This window comes from Penicillium psychrofluorescens (genome assembly GCF_964197705.1).
Source record: "Penicillium psychrofluorescens genome assembly, chromosome: 2".
Taxonomy (NCBI): domain Eukaryota; kingdom Fungi; phylum Ascomycota; class Eurotiomycetes; order Eurotiales; family Aspergillaceae; genus Penicillium; species Penicillium psychrofluorescens.
Window position 1 is genome coordinate 4705743 of NC_133440.1, and position 20233 is coordinate 4725975.

Sequence of the window (20233 nt, forward strand, 5' to 3'; positions counted from 1 at the left end):
CTTTGTTGGGCCTGTTTATCATGCATCATGCATCGTTTGACTATTTTTCTAGTTTCCCATCTACTACTCTAGAAATGTTACGCAAAAGCTATACATTTCATTAGAAATGATTCGAGACTCGCCAAGCGCAAAGTAAAAGCTAAAGCCTTCGCGCTTTCTACCGCGTTCTCCAATTCGGTGACGTTGCTTGCGAGTATCGCTTCTAGCTTTTTTGAAATATTAGTTGAATCCAAACTTAAAGTAAGTCAGGCATAAACGCTCCCAACCTGGTTGGGGGAGGAGGTAGGAGGACCGGAGGCGGTTCAAGGATTAGATATTGATTAGAAGTTGAGAAACAAAACCGCTTAATGGATCTGAAGAAAACACCAACGCCGGCAATATGAATGTAACAAAATCAGTGAGAGAAAAAATAAATAGTCGAGACGAGGGAGTATCTCAAGATCTTTTTGTTCCATACTGCAGTTCCTCTCTTCTCCGATAGCCAGGCTGCTGGGTGGATTTTACATAATCGGGACTGTCGCTAGACTTACTGGCATCTACTGTGAGCCTTTCTCACCGTAGCGTGCCCGATAATCCATCAACCGCTGGATCTCCGTTGCGCCAATTTGATCACCCAGCTTTTCGATCAAGTCATGCAGACCAATGACTGACCGGATTGGGATGTTCTCACCGAGATCTCTTTGCGCGACACCAATAGCGCTCTTTGGCTCAGCATCGCTCACTCGCTCCTCACGGTCCAGTAAGACCACCACACCAGCGACAATTCCTCCTTCCTTCTCAATGATGCCGACGGCCTCACGCAGTGCAGTGCCCGCGGTGATAACATCGTCCACAACAACTACGCGCTTGCCTTTCAGCGGGGCTCCGACAATGTTTCCACCTTCTCCGTGTGCCTTCGCTTCCTTGCGGTTGAACGAGTAGCTCACATTGTCCCAGGTGCCCTGGGGCGCAGCAGCTAGCGAGTCCCGCACCGCAAGTTCGTTGGTGACTGCTGCACAGATCGGAATGCCCTTGTAAGCCGGTCCGAAGATGATGTCGAAGTTGGGCTTGGTGATACCGTCGGCGTTGGTGGTGACAAATGGCTCCGTGGAGAGCACACTGGCGTAAGCAGCGGCGGTGGCGCGCAGCAAGGGAGCGGTGTGTAGGAGAGAGGAGGTGAAGAAGTAGGGCGACTCGCGACCAGACTTCAGGACGTACGTGCCGAAGGAGAGCACATTGTTGGAGATCAGAAGAGGAAGCAGGCTTGCCTTGTAGTCCTGGTTGGCGGACGGCGAGGGGATGGTAGTGGTTGACATCGTCTGTTCGCTGCTTTTGCTGGGGCTATCTTGCGATATCAAAAAAGGAATTGAAGACTCAAGCGCGAAGCCCCGCTGGTCGAATTGAAGAGAGTGAGATGTGAAAAGTGCAAGCGGAGCGAAAGCGGCGAAGGAAAAAATTCCCGGGAGACCCTCTTTTTCGCTCGGAGGGGCAACGGAGGGCTTTTTTTTCGGACAGTTCAGCACCAACACCGTGTCTTAGGATGCATACAGTTATTCGGAAAGACAGATAGGTCGTACAACTCAAACCGAGCTCGCCGACTGACTTTGAGGCTCATCGTTGCTCTCGTGGCAGTCCCAGGGCAGGGCAAAGCACGTGCTTTTCTTCCCCCGCCAAACTCTCGCCCCTCCTTCCTTCCCGCTTCTTAGTTGCTTCAACTGCCTCGCCATTGTTTCCTTCCTTCGTTTGGCTTCAGGTTGTCTTTATTTCTACTTGAGTGGGCCTATTTGGTGCTCGACATATAATTCGGGGGAGAATTCTACCCTGTTATCCCCTGCAACACCATTGCTGCAGACTCTGCCCCGCCGCGCCGGTGTTTGGTGCAGCCCCGAAGAAGAACCCAATTGAACTATATCCTAGCCTGGGGTAGGTTTAAGCCCGTCTGCCCGGCTCGTTGGAAACCCTCACCCGGTCGGACAGTTAGCTAATGGAAAATCCCTCCTGCATAGGTTGACGCGACACCATGCATATCCGAGAGAAGTTGACGCAGAACGAGGCCGCTGGGCAACCAGGCATCTCGTTTGAGTTTTTCCCACCCAAGACCGCCCAGGGTGTGCAGAATCTCTACGACCGCATGGATCGCATGCACGGACTTGGGCCTTCGTTCGTCGATGTCACTTGGGGAGCCGGTGGTCGCCTATCGGACCTGACGTGCGAGATGGTTGGCGTGGCACAATCGGTCTATGGGTTGGAGACGTGTATGCATCTGACATGTACAGACATGCCGCAGGAAAAGGTCGACCAAGCCCTCCAGGCTGCCTACAAGGCTGGTTGCACCAATATCCTGGCCCTTCGAGGTGACCCGCCACGAGAGAAGGAAAACTGGGAAGCTACGGAGGGCGGCTTTCGCTATGCCAAGGATCTGGTCAAGTACATTCGGGAGAAGTACGGCAACCACTTCGACATTGGCGTGGGTGGTTACCCGGAGGGTGCCGACGACAATGCGGACGTGGATCAACTGATCGATCACTTGAAAGAGAAGGTGGATGCCGGCAGCTCCTTTGTGATCACACAGATGTTTTATGACGCGGACAACTTTATCGAGTGGGTTAAGAAATGCCGGGCCAAGGGCATCGATATTCCAATCATTCCCGGTATCATGCCCATCCAGACGTACGCCTCGTTCATTCGGCGATCCAATTGGACCAAAACTCGCGTGCCCTCGGATTGGATGGAGTCACTTGAGCCCGTCAAGAACGATGATGCAGCTGTTCGGGATATTGGCAAGCACCTGATCGCAGAGATGTGCCGAAAGCTCATGGCCTCCGGTATCAACCACTTGCACTTCTATACCATGAACCTTGCACAGGCAACACGGTTGGTTCTGGAAGAGCTTGGTCTCGCGCCGTCCGAGGAATCTCCAATTCAACGGGCTCTGCCATGGCGGCCGTCGCTTGGATTGAATCGCAGAGATGAAGATGTGCGCCCAGTGTTCTGGCGGAACCGCAACTCGTCGTATGTTGCACGTACACAAACGTGGGATGAATACCCGAACGGTCGCTGGACCGATTCCCGTTCGCCTGCGTTTGGTGAGCTCGATGCGTACGGCGTCGGTCTCAAGGGCACGAACGAGCAGAACATCAAGTTGTGGGGTCAACCGAAATCGTTCAAGGATCTGTCCGACATCCTTATCCGATTCCTAGAGGGCAAGCTGGATCGCTTGCCCTGGAGCGACTCCCCGATCACGGCGGAGGCAAATGCCATCAAAGATAAGCTGCTCGCTTTGAACAGCAGGGGCTTCCTGACGATCAACTCGCAGCCTGCAGTCGATGGCGTCAAATCCTCTCATCCCATCTTCGGCTGGGGCCCCAAGAATGGCTTTGTCTACCAAAAGGCATATTTAGAGCTTATGGTGCCTTCATATCTGATCGATGAACTGATTGCGCGTATCGAAAAGAACGAGGATCTCACATATCATGCCATTAGCAAAACTGGCGAGCTGAGAACCAACACGATCGACACTCCGAATGCGTTGACCTGGGGTATCTTTGCTGGGCGAGAAATCATCCAGCCGACTATCGTCGAGACAATCAGCTTCCTCGCCTGGAAGGACGAAGCTTACCAGCTGGGCGAGGACTGGGCCAAGTGCCATGAGGCCGGAAGCTCCAGTCGCAAACTGATCCAGCATGTGATGGACGACTGGTACCTTGTCAACATCGGTAAGATCATCCGTATCCCTATTAATCTGAATTTGTTTTCTGACAAGAATGGAATACAGTCGACAATGACTTCCACAGAAATGATGCCGTCTTTGATCTCTTCGACAACCTAGAAATCAAGGATCTCAATGTCGAGGTCCCTGGAAAATCAGAAACAAACGGCACTCCGGCAACAAATGGCACTGCTCAGCAGAACGGGGCACCGAAGAACTAAACCCCTTCTTTCTTTCTCTCCCAATCAACCGGGATTCAGGACTCTGCTCCAACAAGAGCTCCTTAAATTTTAGCTCTCTCAATCCAAAGCTCACCTCTTCAACCCTACTCAACTACCACCACTACCATGACTCTCACCTAATTTCAACATCATCATTCTCAACGATACAAAGTCCCGAAAAAAAGAGAACAATTCATCCAACACCGTTCTCGGGCATAATTTGCAATGCGTCATGGCGTCACGATTGAAGACCTCTCAACGATTTCTTCCTGAGCGTTTCCACCTCAGTTCCTCATTTTCAACATCTACATATTTCTCATGTACCGATACCCCGTCTCTTTAACATTAACGGTGTGCGTCTCTATCGATCTTTTTCTTCTTCTTCTCTCTCTCTCTCTCTCTTCTTGTTTCACCTTTTCTTCCCGGGCCTGGTGCTTGATCTTATCTCCTGGACTACTGCTACCTTGTACACTCCAACATTGTATGTGGCAACAACATGCGTGTATCCATCAGGGAGAAGGGAAGACCAAAAAATATTTCGGCTAAGAGACACTCCAAAAAATCATTCAACATCATAATCACTAACTCGAAGAGGTGGCACTGCGCTTCTCTCTCCTTCACTTTTTTGTATCCAACCGTTGGATTTTGTCTAATAGAGCTTGTTTACAATTGACGAAGATCTTGTCATATAAATCCCGCGTAGGGTTTACTTGTTTCCAATGTTGTCGATAGTAGTTGCTTTAAGTCGGGATTTCGAAGTAAATTGCAAGATTGATCTTGCAGCCAAGCTTCGATGTGATGCACCGTAGAAAACGCTAGGGATTATTGCGGGAATGGTAACAGGTGGAAAGGAAATATGGGCTTTCAGCATATATAGATAGGAATGACAGTATGGATAGAGCGCAAACAGAAAAACCAAGTTAAAAACAAGGGAGTGTAGGTCCCATCCTGGAGAGCCATCAACACCAACCAAAAACACCGTCAATGATCCCCCATCGCAAAGAACTCCCTCATGAGAAAACAAAAAGATTAGAAACCGAAGCAGACAGGAACAGGAAAGCAAAATGCAATGCTTGTCGAAGAACTCAATTTTGCATATCCCACATCCAATCTCGCAGTCCACCAGAAAGAAAGAAAAGTAAGTACTAGATCAAAGCCCGGCCGACGCTCTGAACGGTCCAAGCAAACGGTCTCGCGAACCAGACGACCCAACTGCCCACTACAACGACGTAGCCAGCGATCCGACCAACTACCACAGCACCGAAGCCCAGAACAAAGAGATACACGATAGCCTGCAGCAGCTCAACCAGGAACTTGCTGATAGCTTGGTCGTTGCGAGGCTTGGGCCAAGTCCCTGTAGACTGATACCGGGAGACAGCGCGGAAGATACACATGAAGACACGGTAGCAGTGACGAGCCATGTTCATGATACTGTTTAGCACGGACTTGATGTGCGGGTTATCGATCCAGTTGCGGAAGTTTCGGTGGATGTGCGTGGCTGTGGCGATGACGAGCTCGAATGCTAGTGATAGCGCCACTGGATTGAAGGCGTCTTTGACATCCTTGACGGTGATGGCCTTGTTCAGCGGAGTCACATCTCTGCGGGAAACGTGCTTTTCCTTGGGCTTCTCTTTGATAACGTGTCGCTTCTCGCGCGTCGTAATCTTTTCCAGCGAACGGACCTCACGCGCCTCGGCACGAGTTTGTGCACTATTGGATTTAGGTGTCTCCTTGGGCAATTTGGGTATCTCTTTGGACAACCTGGATGTCTCTTTGGGCAACTTGGGCGCTTCTTTGGGCACTTTGGGTACTTCCTTTAGAGGTTTGGGTGCTTCCTTTGCCACTCTAGGTACCTTGGGTACCTCCTTCGAAACTGGAATTGGCTCCTTTGGATTAGACACCTGCTGACCATCCAGTTCAGCGATTTCCACGACCTTAGCAGTGCGGAGCAAGGAGTGAACCACCGTGTGGTCCTCCTTGATTGAAGACGCCGGCGTAGAGCCCTTCGCCGAGTAGAACGATTTGCTTGATTTGGACGAGTCAGAGTTGTCCCGTGACGGAGGCGCTGAGATGGTATTCGGTGACACGTTTCGCGTGGGGTCCGGGAGATGAAGGGAGCCAGCCCCAGTACGAATGATTGAAGCCAGGCCGTCAGTGGGCGACTTGACCAGCCCGGAAGTACGGATGAACCCACGGATACCGCTTGAACTTTGCTTTGTATTTGGAGGTCGCTCTTCTTTCTCTTTCGCGTCGACCTTGGCGGGAAGAACCCTGCCGAGCTGTGTTGTTTGAGAGTGTGTCATCTTCGGCCCAGTCGAGGTTGTGAGCGATGCTGGAATCGCGTGTCGCAGCCCTGAAGGGGTGGTGGACACCATCTGAGGCTTCGCGCGGATGGCCTTCATGGCCTCGCCGGTGACGGCGTGGCCACTTCCAACGGAAGGACGTCGGATCCCTTGCGGTTTTGGATACACGGCTTTCTTCTCGGTCGTAGGAATCAAAGTGCGTGTGATAGTGGGTGTGATAATGAACACATCGTCGCCTCGGGGATCGTCGTCCGGGATGTCCGGCAGGCGGGAGTGGCCAGTAGGATGGGAGTTTTCCTTGCTCAAGTTGTGGGAGGTTTCCTTTGATCTCTCGTGTTGCTGGCAACTGTGATCCCGGCACATCGTCCTGGACGACGGCTTCGAGCATTGGACATGCGTCATATTCCGAGAAGTTGGTGCCCACTCGTCTTGAAGGACGGTCTTCTCTGCTGTCCGCGCCGTCCGATGGGCGGCTGGCGCGTTCTGCTCTTCTATCCGCCGGCTCTTCAATTCGTACTTGGGCGGAGCGTGTTGAGGATCTGAGCTGGTATCGTCGGTCGAGAACAGAAGGATTTCGTCTGGATTCTTCTCCCCCGGAGCGAGAATAGAACCTTCTCGGGGCTGCTCCCGGGGCCCGTTGATCTGTTTGCATCCTAAAAAAGAACCATCTGCCGCAGAGGATCGTTTGTCCTTACTTTTTGAAGGCGACGACTCTTCCCAAATTGTGCTGAATCGTTTTTTCCCAATCTCATCCGGGCTGTAGTAGCCAGGCGGGCCCTGGGCTTGAGGTGGAGTTGCTACTTGCTGGTTCGTCTCTGGCAAAGACGGCATAGGACGCCCGTCGTAGGCCTTGAAAGGACCTGGCTTCTGGTCTTGGTAAGCATTGGCGTTCGCCTTCACTGTGGGAGACGGCCGTGGGGGACTGGGAAGAGCGTCAGGATCAACCATCTGTCCACCACTCCGATGCACTTTTTCGATACTCTGCTGATACTGGGCTATCTGGTGCGCAGTCATCGTTGGCGGACTGGGATCTTTAGCGGTCGGCATATGAACAACGAATCTGTCCTCCCATTCGGTCATTGAGCTGTCCTCAGCAGACACGGGCGAAACTGACGGATGGGATTGTTCGCTGGAATCAGTGGTACGGTCTATCCTCTCCGACCTCTGTGGCATGATGTCGTTGGTCTCGGTATCCATGCACTTCTCGCCATGTTTCCGCCATTTCGTTTGGGCCTCCGCCTGTCGAGGAGCACTGGTTCGGATGTGGCGCCCAAGATTGGTGGTGCTGCTGCTGGGAACTGCAATATCGGTTCGAAGACTGGCTCCGTGCGTGACGAACAAATCGTCTTCGGTGTTGGTTTCGTATTTGTTTTGGTACCAAGATTTCTGCGCCTGGTTCGTGCTTTCGCTGCTGTACTCTTTCTGAGATTGAGGAGAGTCTTTGTCATTTTTACCACGGATCTTCCGCCAGTATTGGTCGCGATCCTTCGCCATAGCTTCCGCTTCTGCGCCTTCGTTCTGAGTTGAAGCCGAAGGGATTGAAAGTGGCGCTGGCCGGAGTACTGCAGTTGAAGAAAGCAATTCTTCTCGTTGATCCTTGTTCTTGTCGGCCAAGGCTTTTGGGAGTGGAAGTTTGGTGGCTTTAGACCTGCGGAGGTTGCCCACCGCCGCATGTGTGTTTGGAGACGGGGGCGCTGCTGAAAGCTCGGTGATGTTATTGTATTCGGCTCGATATGCTTTGTACGGGCTGGGCTGCTGCGGCCGTGGATGAAGATTCACGCAGTGTCCCTCTGGTAGGTTGACTGTTGCCATGTTGGGTCGAGGGCTCTGGGTATTAACGGGCCCGACTCGCAAGCCAGATAGAATCCGTCATCTGGCCCATGCCGTCCAAATGCAGTGCTTTCTTGCTGGGGTGGTGTGGCGGTGTCCCGGATTAGGTGGTAATGTCGGTCTTTAGGGTATGGCGAGGGGCGTCGAGGGGCGTCGGGACAGGACAAATGACAGACGCAGAGAACTGCCGGGGGGCATGGGGTCCCAGACCAGCTGTGGAGTGCCCAATAATCGCGTTGTAACACGCGTAAGGATAGAGTGTGCTCGTAGACTGGAATGTTATGCGGCCCGCGGTGAAGAATGCTGCCAGCCCCCAGGGCGGAATGCTCGACCATAAACCTCACCACCATCTGGTATGGATGACACCTGCCCTCTGGCAGTCGCGTGCCAGAGTTGGGGTGCGGATGCAATTACATCATTTGGAAGTTACGAAACGGTGATGATGGTGGTTGAAGCAAGCGCGAGCCGCGGATTGACCACAATCAGCGCGTCGGTGTTCTGCACAATGTTATGGCATAACATAACATTGTCCACCAATAAGCTCACATTTAGCATTTCGTATCTCGCACATGGATTGGTCCTTTAATGTCAGTTCGCATTTTTGCGTGTGGAAGGGCTGCAGTCCAAGTGGCAAAAGAAAGCGAAGTCAAGCATGCCCTGTCCAATGGCATCGGGGCAAACGTCAGGTGAGATATGTACGACGGGAGTTTCTTTCCGAGCATTCCCTTTGACAGGTGGACGTCCATCAGTTAAGCAATGCACATGACGCATTCGAGGGAGAAAACAGTCACGTAGAAAATGTGTTGATTAATTCGTCTTAGAACCGGCCCGTTTCTCGACGGGTACCTAAACTACCTCCTGGTCTATGCCCGCCAACCGCAGGACTCGCCGGTCCCGGCACGCTGGTGCGCTTGAGCGGACTCAATGGCTTCTTCAGCGGACTTGTGCCGCGCTCTTTGTAAAAGAAATCACCGTTGCTTTGCAGTCGGCGGTCAAAAGCAGTCGATGCCGACTTGCGCAGAGGGGAATTGGCATGAGAGTAGACTCCCAGGCTGCCTCCATCGCCCGTGCTGGTGCTCGCTGACGGCCGGAACTGCGGCTGTCGCATTGCGTTGCCCGAGGTTCGCACCAGGGGGGAAGCGTCTCGCGAAAGTTGTGGTGTGTTCAATGACGGCTGCGCCTGGAAGAGAGTAGAGCTGGGGGTAGAGGATGTGGTGGCCAGACGCCTGGGAGAAAGTCCTTCCGGGTCGACATGGCTCAAATAGTTCGGGTTTGGACTGGTCTTAAATCCTCCTTGGATGTTGAAGGCCGGGGTATACACGTCGACCTTGTTGAACTTGTTGTCGGAACTTCCAGAGCTCGTATCGGAGAACTGGGTGCCCACGTCGCGCATCAAGGGCTGGGTCCGTGGATGCACGAATTTGGTGTCATATTCTTTCAGAACCTCCTTGTGCACCACGGTTAAATCCTTCGCTTGCTGCTTGTGGAAAGATGAAAGGAACGACAGCTGCGCAGAGAGCACCGATGCAAAGAGGATAGTCGTCACTACCGTCACGCTGGGCCGAGGGTCAGACAGCTGCGTCGGCAGCAAAAGCCAGTAAATCATGACATGCCCGGGACTAAACAAGCAGAACAACCGTAGACAGATCGGCAAGGGATCCCAAACCGAAAGCTGCCAAACATCGCGGTGAGCGTCCGGATGCGCCCTGGACTCTGCTGGTTCTGTGGAAAGCGCGTTGGCGAGATATCGTATCGGCGACGCAATCATGGGACTCGAGTCAACTCGCACCCGTTGAGCAGACGGTGTCGCAGGAGCCTTGTCAATGGCAGATTCAAACAGGCGATAGGATCTTGTTTTGTAAAATGTGTAGAGAGCATTGGCGAACGAAGTCAAGACTAGGCATGAAGTGGTAATCGACGCCTGTGCGCATAGAGTTGCTCGTTAGCTTCAGATGATCCTGACATGACGAAACTGCCGCGCGACAACTTACCAGCCAGCTACCCCAGGCCACGCCACTTTCCTCCCCAAATACGTCGTCGATGGCTCTGCTCCCACTCGACTGACTGTTTGCTCGCGCGATGAGAAAAATTGCATTCACGGCGATCCCAATAGCCATTCCCCAGTCCTTTTCCAGTTGGTCCCAGTCATTTCCTTCGATCTCCTCAGACACCCAGAGTAGAAAGTCCCATAGGTTCAAATAGGATCCAATGCGCTCCGCCAACGGACGGCGGCGGACGAGGCGGGGCATGGTGATGATGAAAAGAAACCGACAGAGCTGGTCCTCAGCAGCTTCCTCCGGTGCAAAAATCCGTGGAGGACAGAGTTGAGTTGTGTTGGTTGGTAGTGATGGAGACCAGAGAGGGTAAACAAAAAAGGCTGACATCAGTCTGCTGACTCAGCCCCGTGATAAGGATCGGGAAACGACAGCTCGAGCGACTTGTTCTCTTATTCACATCTCTCCTTTCATCATGGCGGCATCGGCCGCTACATACAAGGTACTTGAGTCTTAGCTATTCGTGAGAGCTTTGCTAATTATCCTCAAATGCAGGACCGGCAATTCCTAGCCGTCATTGGCGACGAAGAGTAACTCCACCAGTGTCCCGCTCTGGTTGATCCCCAAGCTAACCTACGACCCATGCAGCTCCGTCACCGGGCTCCTGCTTGCAGGCATTGGAGTATGTACTACAATACAACCACTGCCAGCTGCCAGAGTAAACAAACCAGGGTGTTGACGCTTGTCTTCTGTCTAGCACGTCACCGATCCGCCGGACTCCCAGCGAAACTTCCTCGTCGTCGATTCCAAGACCGAGACCTCGGAGATTGAGCGCGCCTTTGAGAACTTCACACAGGAGCGGAAAGATATTGCTGTTGTCCTCATCAATCAGCATGTGCGTTACCCGTTTGCCCTTCTCCGTTCGCTATTGCCTAGATACGATTGGGAGTTCTTTCGTCTGACACATCTCAACTATGCAGATCGCAGAACGTATCCGTCACAGCGTCGATACATTCGCTGACCCCTTCCCTGCTGTCCTGGAAATCCCGAGCAAGGATCACCCCTACGACCCGGAGAAAGACAGCGTGCTCAAGCGGGTGCGACGACTCTTTGGCGAGTAAGGTCGTGGAAGAACTGCTGCTGCTTTCGTTTGGTCAAAAAGTGGCTTGTGCATCGCTTGGAGCTACATGGTCCTCTGCAGACTTCTACGGCGAACTGCTTGTTTCAGGTCTTGTGGATAGTGCAGCCTACTTAAGCTGGCTCTGGGCCTTGAGTTGATCGAATGCTTTAGAGGGAAGATACCCGTTATGTCTGAAATGAGTATGCATATAAAGTCCAAATATATTCGGCCTCTAGTCAATTCCCCGTTGTAAGTGCTGGATTATATGGAGTCTCAAATACACGGATAGTTGGAGGCATGGGCTTGAAAATAGTCCCGGTTGATGGATGATAACAATGCGAAGCAAGCCACAAAACGAAACATGATCATCATCGGCGATGCCTGCGAAGTATAGGAAACCGAACAAACAAATGCTGGAAGTAACAGAGAGGGTCGTGAGGAACGGCGTGGGCGACGTGGATAAAGAGAATCACAGAGCTAGGGGCATCCTGATAGTAGAACAGGCCGAAGAAAGCCACTTAATGCGCAACGTAACTGCAGAGCGATGATCGATATATCAAACAGGTGTATTACATCTTGAACTCGAGGTTTTCGGCCTTGAGGCAGGTCACCTGCCGCTGGTCCTTGGTGTAGACATCGGCAAGAACAGAGTATTTGCCCTGGTACCAATCAGCATATGTGAGATAACTGAGAACGCAGAGTGGCTTACCGGTGGGATCTGCTTGGGCAAGTCCACCTGCTTCGTCAAGACCATCTTGCCCTTCTCCAGAGGACACGTGAGATCGACATTCTTGATCTGGTCACACAGGTCGACCGTCTGTTTCACCAAGGTGATCAAGCCCCATTTCACCTCCAGGGCGACGGTCGCGCCTTTCTCTACCTTGTCGAGCAAAGTGCCGCTGGCTTTGATGGTGAGAGATTGGCCACTGTACAAACGCAGGAATATCAGTGGAGATTCATTTCAGACTGGGGAGAGAAGACGGACGGTTTAGGTGGGTTGGGTGAGAGGTCCACTTGGTCGATCTCGAGGAGATAATTGGCCGGGTCGGCGCAGTACATCAACGGGTTGTCGCCCTTGACTGGGAAATCCTGAGTGGTGTCGACCTTGATCGGGACCTGGGAGGGGTCGAAGAATGACACCGAGCCCGCCGAGACTTGGCCGGGGAGCTGAGCGAAGGCGACCAGAGTCACAGCGGCGGCTAAGAACTTCATGGCTGCGACCAGGTGGGAGGGTTGGAGCTGGGGTAGGAATCAGGTCAGGGGGTGAGTGTATTCAGACGAGGTTTAGGCAGAAGGGAAGTGGAAGAAAACACCCAAGGCAAGATGTTGGACAAGGGAATGAATGAATGACTCTCTGAGGGGAAAGCAGGAACAGGAACGGCCATCGATCACTTGATGACGCCGGGCACGTGACAGGGGCTGATCGGATTGGTCGGTGTCACTTGACCCTGGGCGAACCCTAAATCTGGAGAGATGGGGACATGGAGGTACACATGAAAGGAGAGCCAAGCGGGAAGGGTTGTTTATGTATTTCATGCTCAAAGCAGATCTTTTATATGTACGAGCATGCATTCAATTTCACTAATCATTTATGCACTTTTCAGATATATATAAGCAACCTGACTCTAGTGCTCCGAGACAAAAATACCAGCCATGCCCATGCCCTACATCACATTAGAATCGCCGAATTTCATACAAGGAGAGTGACTTACCGTTCCAACACACATCGAGGTCACAGCGACCCGCTTGTCCTGCCGGCGCAGTTCCGACAGCGCAGTGACAACTTGGCGCGCACCTGTCGCACCCAAGGGGTGACCGATAGCGCTATCCGCGAGTCAGTGATTGATACTTCGGTCGACCAGAACTTGACTTACATGGCACCGCCCCGAGGATTCACCTTGGACTCATCCAAACCGAGCTTGCTCACACAGTAGACACCCTACCAGCATATCGGTCAGCTCATGTACTACATCCACTGGTAGACAAGGACCCTATCCTCTCTACTTACCATCGATGCAAAAGCCTCGTTAATCTCAAAGAGGTCGATCTCGTCCTTGCTCAGGCCAAACTTGTTGAGAATCTTGGGAATCGCGATCGATGGCCCAATGCCCATGATCCGGGGCTCCAGAGCAGTCACCGTAGCACCGCAAAACTTGCCGACAATCGGCTGGCCTAGCTCCTGCGCCCGCGAGCGCTTCATCAGCACCAGAGCCGCGGCGCCGTCCGTGATCTGACTGGCATTGCCGCCCGTGGTGGCACTGGGCTTCCATTGCGGGAAGGCTGCGCGAATCTTACCGAGTCCCTCGGCGGTGGTGCCGTAGCGGATGCCATCGTCTCGGTCAACCACGACCTCCTTCACCTCGCCGGTCTTGGGGTCCTTGATCTGAGTCTTCACCGGGACGATCTCGTCGTTGAGCCACCCAGCCTTCTGGGCACGCTCGGCCTTTTGGTAGCTGTTCGCTGCAAACCGATCGTGTTGCTCGCGCGAGATATTGAATTGTGCAGCGACGTTCTCCGAGGTCTGTCCCATGGGCTGCTCATTCTGCGAGGCAATAGGGTGCGAGGTGACCTTCTCAGACATCTCCGGGGCGCCGCCGTCGGCGTTGGTGCTCATGCTCTCCGCGCCCACAGCCACACCGACGTCGATCGACCCAGCAATGATCTGGTTCGCAATGTTCTGAACGGCTAGCAGACCCGACGAGCAGAAACGGTTCGCAATCGAGGCTGCCGCCGTCACGGGGAAGCCAGCAGCGAGGACGGCGGAGCGGGCGACATAGGCGGAGCCGGGACAGAGGACATTGCCCACGCAGACATCCTCGACGAGGTTGGGGTCGACATTGGACTTTTCCCGGACAGTCTGGGTTCCCAGTCAGATAGCGTTTCTACCACAAATTACAAGCAACATACCGTCAAGAGGGAAACCAAGAGGCTGTCCAGCGAGGTGTCCTTCAATCCACCCTTCCGAGCCTTGGTAAGCGGCGTACGTGCCAGATAGGTGATAACCTGCGACCCGTTCCATTAGCCTCCTCAATTGCGCTTGCGCGGCGGAAAAGCACATACCACATCATCCGGGTTTTTCGCGAGAAGCTTCTGCCGAGCAGCTCCAGGAGTGGACAGCTGATTTGCGACAGACGATAGCCGTTGCTGTGGTGAGGACATGATGTATAGCAGTTAAAATGGGGTCAGAAAATGGGAGAACAGTTTCCCCACGACTCCGGCGCGTTATATTATTATTCTTCTGAAGGCGTGGGGAATGAACCGCGGCTCCAGGACTTGTGACTGAAAGTTGTCCGAGCCGAGCTGTATGACCGCCGAGTGAGCTCTGGACGGCATCGGATAGCCGACGCAAATGCCGTCCTGTTCGGACATAACGATGTATGATACCGTTACGCTGCCCGCCTCGGCTCACAATGCTTGGCCCTGATTGGTGGAAATAGAAGCATGTTACACATTTAGTGCAGCTTAATTGTCACCATTATCACTATGCAAAACCACATTGAAGAGTGCGCAAATAGCTTATGCTGGAATATTGAGCTCTCCCTATTCTCTCCTTCTCTCATTTGGCCTAAAGATCGAATTTTACACCCAAAACCCGGGGTAAAGTGCCAAGACTCTGACTGTGGGGACGGGTATTGTCGTTACATCTCTGATACATCTCGTTCTCTCCACAATCCTCCCCCGATGCTCCTCTGATGACATTGCCTGCCCCTTAAATACGGGGAATAGGCGCTAACTCAACTGGAGACATGCCAGGAACCGGACCATTGGCAATCGGAGTCATCAACGGCAGATTGATCCTTGCCCTTATCCGCCTCACATCCGCCTCCTGTCTCCGTCCCTCGGGAGAGGCTTTGTATAGATAGATCGCACATCTCCCTACCGGGCTTTATCCTGTCCATTGGCACAACGATTTTCTCACTTGGTTTTTGCACAATGGACCTGCTTTCCGAAGTCAGCGCGCCCACCGTGGCCATGGCATCCGCTCTGTCGGTGGCAGCCGGGGCCTATCTGAATGCGAAGCTCTCCATCTCCACCGATCTCTCACAGCTAGCCGGCGATCGGGCCTTCGCAGCCCGACTAGGTGAGCGCATAGCTCAGCTGGGCGACTCTACGACAATCTATAAGATGCTAGAGCGGGTGGTCGAGGTTGACGGGCAGGGAGCGACAGATGCGCTCTGGTTTGAGCACAAGACATGGTCATACAGCCAATTGAAGGAGTGTCAGTGTTGAAAATTTGCAGATTAATTATTTCGACTAATTGGTGCTACAGTGGTTGATCGATTTGCGGCTTTGTTGCATGCTCGCGATATCAAGACTGGAGACTTCGTGGGCGTCTTTACAACCAACTCGCTCGAGATGGTGGTTGCTCTCTACGCGCTGTCGAAGCTTGGAGCGGTGGCTGCCATGATTAACACCAACCTCCGAGGTACGTGATTCTCTCTAAAATTGCCAAGAATGAAAAAGTCTAATGAGTCGGATAGATGATACATTCATCCACTGCCTGACTGTGTCCGGGTCTAAGTTCATCATCTCAACCCCAGACCTGTCACAACATGTCTGCGCCGACCTACCACACCTGGCATTCAATCTGTCATCGTTCGAAGATGCTTCCGCCGGTGCTGTTGAACTCATCACTCAAACAGATTTGCAACAATTTTCTCCAACCGGACTAGCGTGTGCTAAACGTGCTCCCAGCGATCTAACCGCGTTGATCTATACATCCGGCACCACGGGCAAGCCCAAAGCCTGCGCCGTGCGCAACATGATGGCGCTGGTTACTTCGAACACGCTTTCAGCGGATGCGAACAACCGGGCCAAATACTACCCGATGCGCACGTACTCATCTCTGCCCTTGTTCCACGGCACGGCCTTCTTCACGGGGGTATGCTACTCTATAGGCAACGCTGGAACGCTGTGCCTGAGACGAAAGTTCTCGGCCTCGCAATTCTGGAAAGATGTCCACGACTCGCGCGCAACACGAATTCTCTACATCGGCGAACTATGCCGCTATCTACTATCCACGCCGCCATCCCCTTACGACCGTAACCACAACTGCATCGTGGCCTCGGGCAATGGCCTACGCGGTGAGATCTGGGAACGCTTCCGTCAGCGATTCGGCGTTCCCGAGATCCGAGAATTCTACCGCTCCACGGAGGGGTTGGCCAAGTTTGACAATCACGGTGTCAGCGCTTGGGGTGCTGGGAAAGTGGGCTTCTCGGGCCCAATCCGACGTTTCCTCGAGGACGACACATTTATTGTCAAGTATGATACTGAGACGGAGATGCCGTATCGCGATCCCGTGACTGGACTCTGTGTTCGTGCTCGTCTTGGTGAGGAGGGCGAGGCCATAGGCCGTGTGCGTGACCGTGGCCTGCTCACAGAGTATCTGCACAACGAAGAGGCTACTGAGAAGAAGCTCATCCGTGATGTTTTCCAGAAGGGTGACATCTTCCAGTGTACAGGTGATCTTGTTGTTCAAGATCAGTCTGGATGGGTCAAGTTCCAAGACCGCGTTGGTGACACGTTTCGCTGGAAAGGAGAGAACGTCAGCGCAGGTGAGGTCCGGGACCACATTTGTCGGATTGACGGGGTTCACGATGCCGTGGTGTATGGCGTTAAACTGGGCGGGTAAGTCTGCATTCTTCCTTTCATGTCAACCTTTGTAACGATTCTTGTGTCTTCAGATATGATGGCCAAGCTGGCGCTGCCGGCATTACTCTCGAAGAACACTCCTCGGCCGCTGAAGCCGATCTCATGTCAAACTTGTCCCGCGAGCTGAAGAAGAAGGGTGTACCATCATACGCAATTCCTCGACTAGTGCGTATCACGGAGAAGTGAGTTACCTTTCTTTTTTATCTCTGTGACATGTTTCTGATTGTCGAATTAGAGTTGAAACGGGCGTCACGTTCAAACAAGCAAAGGGCGACCTCGCCAAGAAGGGCTGGGATCCTCGCAAAGACTGGGCAGGAGACAAGCTGTACTGGCTGAACGGCACCAACTATGAAAACCTGAATGATCAAAGCTGGACGGAGATTGAGAGCGGCAGAGCTAAGCTTTAAGCACTCGAGGATGCAGGCAGGCATGGTGATAGTACCTATCCGGCAAGCCAGCCCGATAGTATATGGACATAGTATATCGTCAGCATGGCTGGGACAGGAGTTTGGCAGACCGAAGTTGTTTGAAAAAGACATTACTGTACAATCGCAAGGACAGACCTCATGATTCAAGCCACGCGAAGTAGAAATCTGAAATGCGTCTCTCCGAACGTGGACTGCAAAGACCGATCGTCTTTATGCAGCATGCATGTCTAGCACCTGTAAGGCAGAACTGTAGTTGCGCAGTATCCCCAGCTTATCCGCCCAAGAGAGTCAGATTTCCGATCAGTGATTTCACGTACAATAATAATGGTCTACTTTTAGGAGATGGTGGATTTTTCCTGATCTCTCATAATCGCACAAGGTACAGTTTCTACTCTGGGATCCGTCAAGCGCATAACCTTCCCTTAGAGCAGTCCCCGGCACATGGGTTAGTTACCCTTAGTTGCTAGTGTAGCACAGACCGATGCGCTACCCTCGACCGTCGTCATCCAAGAGCTGCTAGCTCCAACCTGGTGCAGGCTCTAACGGATTGATGAATAGCACGCAATATACCTGTGCATTAGTGCCCACGCAAGTGAAAATTCCCCACGTGACCTTCTATCTTGAAGTCTGGCACGATTATCGGAACCATAGAGACTGTACCGGGGTGTTTTAGTATCACACATACTTTTGCGTTGCTCACTGTTGCTGCTAAGGACACGATTGTGAGTATTGCTCTGACGCGTCTGTAATGCATGAGATGGTGAGTTTCCCATTTTCCTTTTCTCAATTCCTCTTATCATGTTCAGCGTGCCGGCTTATCGTGAAACATCGGCATCCATGGTCCCGGCTGGGTGTCCAAGCGGCCATAACCAAGCAGCGACTAAGCCCGGATTAGGCTAGTGATCGCGATCGGCACTCGCATTCCAACGCCAGTGGTTGGCGCCCCCCAGTGGCTCTCTGAGTTCCTTCGCGGGGCTCAGACTCATTTAAATCGTGGCGAAAAGTCGCTCAACTCCCCTTTTTTTTCTTTTCTTTTTCTCCTTCCTCAACCTGCGTGAGATCCACGCAGTAACAAACACCCCCATCAGAAAATATGGACCAGGACCAGGAACCGGCCAAGGACACGATCCTTGCCTCGGAGGAGATGGCTCCCGCCGGAAGTCCCTCGGCGGAGGACAAGCCCACCGCGCCCGACCAATTCGACGATCAATATCGCACCACCCAAAAAGAAATATGGGCCTACTATTCGTGCGTAGTTTATCGAGTTGGCTGTGCGGAGAACTAAACCCCCCTGTAGCTACTACATCGGCAACAACGGCCTGTCGCTATTCAGTCAGTTTTTTCGTTCTGTTCCTTTTGACTGGGCGCATCGCGTTTCAAGAACCATTCCAAACTGACTGTCAACCCGAAAATAGACTTTGCGCCGACTGCCTTCCAAAACCTGTTGTATCAGGCCGCTCCGTCCAGCGGGCTACTGTCCTTTGCGGGAGAACTGCGTAGCATCAACAGCATTGTCCTGCTCAGCAACGGAATCTCTTTTGCCATTCAGATCGTCGTGTTCGTTACGATCGGTAGTTTCGCCGACTTCGGCTATTGGCGCCCGAATATCCTGATCGTCCTGTCTCTCATCGCCTACGGAATCGGTTTCGGCTGGCTCGGTGTGCACACCGCGGACCAATGGCATATCGGAGTTGGTTTGTACATCGTAGGTTTGATCGCCTATCAGACATGTCTGACCTTCTGGACCGCCGCGTTTCCGAGTCTGGCGCGCAACACCACCCACATGAAGGAAGTGGCCAACCAATATGTGTCGGGCGAAATCACTCGCGACCAGTACGATTATGCCGATACCATGATGCGAAGCAAATTGTCCAATATTGCATTTGTCGTTCAATCGGTTACTGAGATTTTTATCCTGGCCATCATCGTGGGGATCATGTTCGGAATTGACGTGGATGCTAGTCAGGCCAACAACAATTGGGGTCTCAGTGTGCTCATCGCCTTCGTCTCGGGCGTGTGGCTGCTGGTTTCTCTGCCGTGGTTCTTCATGGAGAAACGCCGTCCTGGCCAAGACCCGGGCAAGCGCTCTGTTTTTGTTGCAGGCGTGTGGCAGCTTTGGCACGCAGTTCGGCAGATCTGGCATTTGAAACAAAGTCTGGTGTATCTGATTGGTGAGTGACGGCTGTTTTGACGATCTTCTTAGATGATTCACTAACTATAAATAGGGTATTTCTTGCTGGGAGATTCCCTCAACACGACTGTGACCGTCATCTCGACCTTGCAGAACAGCATCGTCGCCTATAACACCCTGGAGCTGACATACCTTCTGATCGTCGGGATTACCGCGCAGGGTGTCGGTATCTATTCATTTTGGTGGATCCAACAGCGTTTCAAGCTGGGCACCAAAACCATGTTCAACGCGATTGCCTTTGGAATCATCCTGCTTGATGGCTGGGGCATGATCGGAATTTGGACGGACAGATTTGGGTTCCACAATGTCTGGGAGGTTTGGGTATGCCCTTTTTCTTGATTGGCGGCGTGAACATCAGCTGATATATGGTTGTATAGGTCTACCAAACATTCTACGGGCTGTTTATCTGTCCGTGGTACAGTTACTCGCAGATCATGATCTCCGAAGTCACTCCGCGCGGTCATGAGTTTCTCTTTTTCAGTCTTTTTAGCATTATCGGCAAGACCTCCTCTTTTATCGGACCCATTGTCTCAAGCGCTATCATTGATGCATCGCCAACTCACAACCCTTCGACCCCGTTCTACTTCCTTTTTGCGCTCAGTGTGTTTAGTTTCGTCATCCTTGTCTTCTTTGTGGACCTCAAGCAAAGTCGCGTTGAGCAAGAGTCGTTCTTGCAGGACAAACTGCGGAAACTGGAAGGCAGTGAACTGTCTTCTGAAGGAGAGACGGCCTCAACAGTTTAAATTTTGGCTCCGTCGAGAGAATTTTACATACACATTCTGATAACTTTCATGATGGAGATATTG

At 52.5% G+C, this 20233-nt stretch overlaps 9 protein-coding genes across 9 annotated transcripts; 4 read left to right on the top strand and 5 right to left on the bottom strand.

Annotated features, from left to right (window-relative positions):
- Positions 1-536: 536 nt before the first annotated feature.
- PFLUO_LOCUS3936 (orotate phosphoribosyltransferase) lies at positions 537-1295 on the bottom strand (the record flags this gene model as incomplete). The annotated part of the gene is made up of 1 exon (XM_073781236.1): positions 537-1295. The coding sequence occupies one exon, from the start codon at positions 1293-1295 to the stop codon at positions 537-539; it is 759 nt and encodes a 252-aa protein (XP_073638011.1).
- A 704-nt stretch (positions 1296-1999) lies between these two features.
- Positions 2000-3909, top strand: PFLUO_LOCUS3937 (methylenetetrahydrofolate reductase (NAD(P)H) met13; the record flags this gene model as incomplete). The annotated part of the gene is made up of 2 exons (XM_073781237.1): positions 2000-3695; positions 3755-3909. The coding sequence occupies 2 exons, from the start codon at positions 2000-2002 to the stop codon at positions 3907-3909; spliced, it is 1851 nt and encodes a 616-aa protein (XP_073638012.1).
- Positions 3910-5054: 1145 nt separating this feature from the next.
- On the bottom strand, positions 5055-8024 carry PFLUO_LOCUS3938 (uncharacterized protein; the record flags this gene model as incomplete). Its single annotated transcript, XM_073781238.1, has 1 exon — positions 5055-8024. One exon carries the CDS (start codon positions 8022-8024, stop codon positions 5055-5057), a length of 2970 nt encoding a protein of 989 aa, XP_073638013.1.
- An 835-nt stretch (positions 8025-8859) lies between these two features.
- On the bottom strand, positions 8860-10291 carry PFLUO_LOCUS3939 (uncharacterized protein; the record flags this gene model as incomplete). Its single annotated transcript, XM_073781239.1, has 2 exons — positions 8860-9963; positions 10034-10291. The coding sequence occupies 2 exons, from the start codon at positions 10289-10291 to the stop codon at positions 8860-8862; spliced, it is 1362 nt and encodes a 453-aa protein (XP_073638014.1).
- A 220-nt stretch (positions 10292-10511) lies between these two features.
- Positions 10512-11157, top strand: PFLUO_LOCUS3940 (H(+)-transporting V1 sector ATPase subunit F; the record flags this gene model as incomplete). Its single annotated transcript, XM_073781240.1, has 5 exons — positions 10512-10538; positions 10592-10626; positions 10685-10718; positions 10794-10931; positions 11017-11157. The coding sequence occupies 5 exons, from the start codon at positions 10512-10514 to the stop codon at positions 11155-11157; spliced, it is 375 nt and encodes a 124-aa protein (XP_073638015.1).
- A 568-nt stretch (positions 11158-11725) lies between these two features.
- On the bottom strand, positions 11726-12368 carry PFLUO_LOCUS3941 (Phosphatidylglycerol/phosphatidylinositol transfer protein; the record flags this gene model as incomplete). Its single annotated transcript, XM_073781241.1, has 3 exons — positions 11726-11815; positions 11866-12082; positions 12142-12368. The coding sequence occupies 3 exons, from the start codon at positions 12366-12368 to the stop codon at positions 11726-11728; spliced, it is 534 nt and encodes a 177-aa protein (XP_073638016.1).
- Positions 12369-12781: 413 nt separating this feature from the next.
- On the bottom strand, positions 12782-14315 carry PFLUO_LOCUS3942 (uncharacterized protein; the record flags this gene model as incomplete). Its single annotated transcript, XM_073781242.1, has 6 exons — positions 12782-12820; positions 12869-12980; positions 13031-13095; positions 13165-14013; positions 14064-14159; positions 14217-14315. The coding sequence occupies 6 exons, from the start codon at positions 14313-14315 to the stop codon at positions 12782-12784; spliced, it is 1260 nt and encodes a 419-aa protein (XP_073638017.1).
- A 774-nt stretch (positions 14316-15089) lies between these two features.
- PFLUO_LOCUS3943 (uncharacterized protein) lies at positions 15090-17215 on the top strand (the record flags this gene model as incomplete). Its single annotated transcript, XM_073781243.1, has 5 exons — positions 15090-15375; positions 15427-15582; positions 15638-16784; positions 16841-16990; positions 17044-17215. The coding sequence occupies 5 exons, from the start codon at positions 15090-15092 to the stop codon at positions 17213-17215; spliced, it is 1911 nt and encodes a 636-aa protein (XP_073638018.1).
- A 1114-nt stretch (positions 17216-18329) lies between these two features.
- PFLUO_LOCUS3944 (uncharacterized protein) lies at positions 18330-20170 on the top strand (the record flags this gene model as incomplete). Its single annotated transcript, XM_073781245.1, has 5 exons — positions 18330-18484; positions 18534-18568; positions 18652-19407; positions 19462-19748; positions 19805-20170. 5 exons carry the CDS (start codon positions 18330-18332, stop codon positions 20168-20170), a joined length of 1599 nt encoding a protein of 532 aa, XP_073638019.1.
- Positions 20171-20233: the final 63 nt, after the last annotated feature.